A 5,586-nucleotide genomic window follows, 5' to 3' on the forward strand; every position below is an offset into this window, starting at 1 on the left:
GAAGAAGCTCCTGGGGCAGCGTCATCTATTCCCACCAAGAGCTCGGGGTGCGGGGCAAGCTTTCCCGCTCCGGACTCAGGGCCAGCACTGCCCCACACTCCCCTCCCCGCCCTGTGACCTGTGACTCTGTCTCTACACTTCCCGGAGCCTCTGCAAACCCCCTCCCTACAGCCCCAGAAGCTCAAGGGCCAGAGAACGCAGGAGAGGACGGGTGGGGCCCATCCTGGGCTGGGGTCTAGAGGTTTTGCTCATCTGGGAATAGCCTAAAGCTTCCGTTTGTTTTTGTAAGGATGGCGTGATGGGTACTTCGCGTGCAATGAGGGAGTTGGGGCCAGGGCGCGTGAGCCACGCTGCAGTCAGCCTCCCCCCATGGCCCTGCCCCTTCTGGAAGCCACAGTAGACACTCAGGGAGGGCGGAGCCTGACCCTGCTTCTACCCCTAGCAGGGCGAGACGGAGGCCACCAGGTCTCAGGGGAAAAAAACATGTATTTGGGGGAAATCGGGGTTGGAAGGCACCATCAGCACAGAGGGTGAGGTCAGGAGAAAAACCAGAAGTCCTTGGCGAACCCTCAGTCTGTCTCCCAGCGCCCAGACAAAGGATGATACTGTGGATGGCGCCTGAACAGCCCTGCCATCCGACGCCGAGCTGCGTGTGACCCGTGCCTGGCTCTGGGCGGTGGCTGACGCGGGCTTGCCTTTGCAAGGGGCTCCTCTGGTGCTTCCTCCTTGTTGGGCCTCAGGCAGGGCAGGAGGCGTCTCAACATTTTTCTGAGAGGGCTGACGTGAAAAACCTCTTCTTTTTCCGGCAGGGCCTGGAGGGGTTTGGTCCCGAGGGCGTCTCCTGTTCCTCCGACCTGGCTCCAAGACTGGGACCCTGACTCGCCCTCCAGTGTTGCCACCCCACGGCAGGGCTCTGGTGACGCCCCACCTCCACTCTCTTTCAGAGGCTCGTTCCTGGCCATTGCTGACCCTGGACTCAGGTGTAGACGGCCTTGCTCGGCCCCCACGACCGTCCCGCTCTGCCCATTTCTGTCCGAGAGGCTGAATGCGAAGCTCGGAGAAGGCGGCCGGCCCTGCTGTCCCATCAGAGAGGCCTCGGAGGGCCCACAGCCATTGCCAGGTAGGGTCCCTCCCGGGGCCTTCTGGTTTTCCTCACTCACAGGGGAAGTTGAAGGGAGGGGAGGGGCCAGGCGCGGAACTGATGCTTTTGTGGTCAAAGTCTTATGTTTCTCTCCTGGGTGGGGCTCAAGAGGTTTTCCCGAGAACTCTGCACTGTCGGCCTTCAAGCGGGTGCCGGAATCACGGGTGGCAGAGGAGGGAAAAGTAGACCGTGGAAGGGCCAAGGGTTGAGCCTCACTTGCGTTCAGCTCAGCCGACTCCAAGGACGGGAAGGGTGGGCGCCAGCGGACATTCAGCCCAGACGTGATACTGGGTGCTTCGAGCATCTGAGGGCTGCCTGGGGCGTCTTGTTCTTCTTTCTCTGGCCAGGCCTTCGTCTGTGTTCTTTTCCTGATTTCCATCTTGAGCAGCTTTGGCGCATCAGGGTTGGCAAGTGAGGGGCTCTCCGTCTCTCCCTCCCTGTGTGTGGGGCCTCCCCGGAATGAGGCCACTGGTCGGTGGCAGGACAGGTGCCCTTGCTGGGACTGGAGGTGCGCTGACCCGGGGAAGAACAAGACCTTGATCATGTGCCACTGCGAGAGGAACTCGACGCGCCAGCTCATGCGGCCGTGGCCTGAGTTGGGAAATGGCCAAGAGGAGTGAGCTGGAGCTGTGCTCATGGCAGTAGTGTCCGGTGGGATTCTGGTCAAGTCAGCTGGAGGTTCCGCCGGCAGGGTGGAGGCCAGAGGTATAGGGGTGTGGGTCAGAGGCCCCAGGGAATGTGCTGGAGTCATGGTGAGAGTAGCACCTGCCACAGGCTTTCCGCGTGGCTGCTGGGCTCTGGCGTATGCTGTGTTGCTCGCCTCCCCAGGGTAGCCTTGACATGATGAGCGATGGGAGCATCCCTTGGAAGACAGCCTCCCTGGGGAGCTGCGGGAGCCAGGAGGCACAAGCTGCAGCCGGGAGCAGAGGGGCCCGGGACAGCAGGGCAGTCCAGGCGGGGGTGGCCCCTTGGGAGCCATGGCCCTCCATGGCCCCACCTCCACTTCACCAAATTCTCCTGCTCTGCCTCACCGCAGGCCTTTGGCCACCCCTGTCCCCGTGGCTCCCCTCCCAGCTCAGCCCCAAGCTGCCTGCAGCCCTGGGGCCACACCAGAGACTCTGGGAGCAAGAAGTCCGGGAGAGAAGGGCAAGATCCCTTACCTGTGCGAAAGCGACACCTGGCCCCGCACTTCTGCCAGGCCCTTCCCAGCAGCTCTGGGAGCTAGAAATCAGGAGACTGGGTCACAGCACTGAAAGCGGGGCAGGGGCGGTGGAGAGGGCTCTTACAGGAGGCTGCGTGCACTGTGCCTTTAGGGGAGTCTGTTGGGAGGTCAGACTGTCGAACCCGGGCACCAGTGTCCAAGGCCACCGGATCCCTGATGGGGCTGGCAAGGCTGCTGATGGGTTGAGCTATGTCATTGACCACGCGCTTCCACCTCCACCACAGCCCACGTGCCCCGGCTGGACGAGACCCTGTTCCAGGCCCCTCCTGGCCCGGGCCCTGGTTCCCAGCACAGAATGTGGCAAGTCCTCAGGTTTTCGTCTCCCTCCCGCAAACCTCCCTGAGTGTTCTGTTTCCTGAGGGACGGGTTCTGCCCCTGGCATCCTCGAGCCCGTGGAGCTGGGCGCTCAGGGACAGGAGATGGGGGCCAGCTCTGGGGCACGGGGCTGAATGGCAGGAGCTTACCTTTCAAAGCTCCCCTTTTCTTCCTGCTCCTGCTGCTCTTCCCTCTGGGCTCCACTTGACGCTGAAATGAGAGAAAAAAGAAGCAGCTGTGGGGGCTCCCTCTCCTATCTCTGGACCAGCCGTGGACACTTAGCGTTTATGAGGAAGAGGACTGCCTACACTCAGCTCCTGGCGCCCGGGGGTGTTTCTTTCCTTTTACTCGTTTTTGAAGTGGAGACTAGAACGTGAAACGGATCTTTGGTGTCTTCCTTCTTTGGAGAACGTGAGGAAGGATGATTTTCTATGTGAGACCCACCATGGATTTCTTTCGTCACTGTTCCTCTGTTCAAGAATCACGCACGTTCGCAGACGTCCAGAAGCCTCTGAGCTTCCTCGGGGAGGACTCTGCTTCCCGAGGCCCGAGCCCCACTCCAGACCCTGCCTGGAGGCTCTCGGGGGCTCAGCACTGCCCTCAGATCAGCCCCGACAGAGGAAAGGCCTGCTCAAGACGCCTGCCCCAGGAAGGCGGTGGGGGAACCAGAGCTCAAGACCCGTCCTCCCACGCAGATCCCACTCAGCATCCCTTCCTCAGCCGCTGGTCACTGGACTGGGGACTTTCCCTGGAGCCCTCTACCACACCTGGACTCCTGCTCTGAGATCTTCCGAGGGAAATCCTCGTGCCCTCTCTAATCCCTGCTCGCCCAGCCTGGCTTGTCCGTGGAAGGAGGATGTTGTATTCTCTGCCAGTTCCGGAGTCCCTCTACTTTGATTCAGAATCTTGGAAATGACAGTAGAACAGAAGAGAGACTCATCTTCTGGTGGGTCTCTGCCCAGGGTTTCTTACCTTCCTTATGTTTCTGCGTTCACAAGGTGGTCGCGAGGATGGATTCCTCTGCAGGGAGGGAAGGCGCAGGAGGAAGAGCCCCAGTCCACACAGGAAGGGGAGGATGGTCCCAATCACCCAGGAAGTGGAACTGGAGCTCGGCCAGGTAGCAAAGAGGCTTTTCAGAAACATGAGAGGATTCTGCATGTCAGAAATGCAGTGCTGCCCTCAGGCAACTGAGCTCTGGGAGTGGCTTGGAGATTATTACCCCAGGCCCCCATGACAGAAGTGCGGCCTTGTCACAAAGGGCTCTTGAGGGCTGCGGAGGGGACAGCAGGGGAGCAGGCTGGACCAGAGCCCCTCCCCCACCCTCTAGCCTACGTCTCCCTCCCTCTACCCTCCTGGGCCTTCGAGACCTTAGCTAGTTTTCTATGTCTTCCCCCTGGAAGCCAGAGGTCACCGGGTTCCTTGCGTCTCCTGGATTCTTGGTTTGAAGCCAGCTATCTCATGGCCTTCGAAAGTCTGAAGTTCTCCCAGGAATTTGATCTAGTTCCCAGGGATTCATACCCTGATCCTCCTCTGTCCTCAACTCTGATTGCTGTTTTCACCTCACCTAGTGACTTTGTGTGTGTGTGTGTGTGTGTGTGTGTGTGTGTGTGTGTGAGAGGACACTGAAGTGCCAGTCTCCTAGCTGATTTCAATTATGCAATTCAGTGTTCTCGACTGTAGTCACCACGCCAGACATTAGAACCTCCGACGTTTTTCATCTGAGAGCTGAAAGTTTGTCTCCTTTCACCTGCCTCTCTCTATTTCCCCCACCCCACAGCCGCTGGCCACCACTTTTCTATTCTCTGTTTCCATGAGTTGACCTTTCTTTTATAGTTTTCCGAGTTCACGTGTAAGTGAGCCCAGGCAGTATCTGTGCTTCTCTGTCTGGCTCGTTTCATTGAGCATAACGCCCGCCAGGTTCATCCATGTTGCGCAAATCTCAGCTCCATTTGTCCACATAACAAGCTTTTGGTTTCGTCAATCTGCAAGTCCCACTTTACTTTGCACTTATTTGGTTTTGAATACGAACGTTGTTATTGTTTCCACCAACCTTTGCCATCTTCACTCCGAACGACTCACCCCCAAATTGAAACTAATCATTTATTATTTAACGTAAGCATACTAAAAGTTTAAGTAATTAAACCTCCCAATGATGTGTTTTGTGTCAGTAGCGTTTCTGCTTCTGCAGTGAGAAAGCCTTTACCAAGACTTATGGCACATGCTGGACACACACACACAGACACACACACACACACACGCCCGCACATACGCAGGCGTGGACACATTGGCACAGAACACTTCAGTATTTTCAAAGCAGAGAATTAAGCATATTCCCATTTTCTTTAATCTCTTATGTCGTCTTGACCCCATTTCTTCTTACTCTGCCTCAAATAGACAGTCTTCAGTTTCCAGAGTCCAGACGGCTGTGTGGCCCAGCCCGAAGCCGGGCACGGCTCGAGTGAGCTGAAGTGCTGCTCTTGAGAGCGGACGTTGGGGCCGGGTCCGTGGCCCCGGTTGGAGTCCAGTCTGAGGCAGCCCTTTCTGGTCTCCCCGGTTTGCCCTCCACGCGATCTCTTTCTCAGAGTTGGCCTTGCCTTCCCCTTCCTGCCCCCTCCGGGCCCCCGGAGCCTCGAGTCTTGCCTGAACCTGTAGAAAGAGGGCCCTTCGAGTCCTAGAGGAATTCCCTGGTGACATCATCGGACATGCCTTTTTCAGTGAGAACTGGGGGTTCACTTAGGGATTGTACTTTTTGGTCAACGTGTTAACTTTTCAGACTCGTTGGACAGGTAGTGCTTAGATATCCGGGTTTATACTTATTACACAGCTATCCATACACACAGCGACGGAGAGAGACTCTTTTAACTGATAATAGGGTAATCTTACTTATACCAAAAGCGTTAAGGTCTAC

At 57.4% G+C, this 5,586-nt stretch overlaps 1 protein-coding gene across 1 annotated transcript; it reads right to left on the reverse strand.

The window, feature by feature from the left end:
• Positions 1 to 471: 471 nt before the first annotated feature.
• On the reverse strand, positions 472 to 3,891 carry LOC138919842 (spermatogenesis-associated protein 31E1-like). The gene is made up of 4 exons (XM_070246442.1): positions 3,651 to 3,891; positions 2,828 to 2,888; positions 2,302 to 2,362; positions 472 to 2,028 (listed from the first exon to the last, which is right to left on the reverse strand). The coding sequence occupies exons 1-4, from the start codon at positions 3,834 to 3,836 to the stop codon at positions 570 to 572; spliced, it is 1,767 nt and encodes a 588-aa protein (XP_070102543.1). The 5' UTR covers positions 3,837 to 3,891; the 3' UTR covers positions 472 to 569.
• Positions 3,892 to 5,586: the final 1,695 nt, after the last annotated feature.

This window comes from Equus caballus, chromosome 21 (assembly GCF_041296265.1).
Source record: "Equus caballus isolate H_3958 breed thoroughbred chromosome 21, TB-T2T, whole genome shotgun sequence".
Taxonomy (NCBI): Eukaryota; Metazoa; Chordata; class Mammalia; order Perissodactyla; family Equidae; genus Equus; species Equus caballus.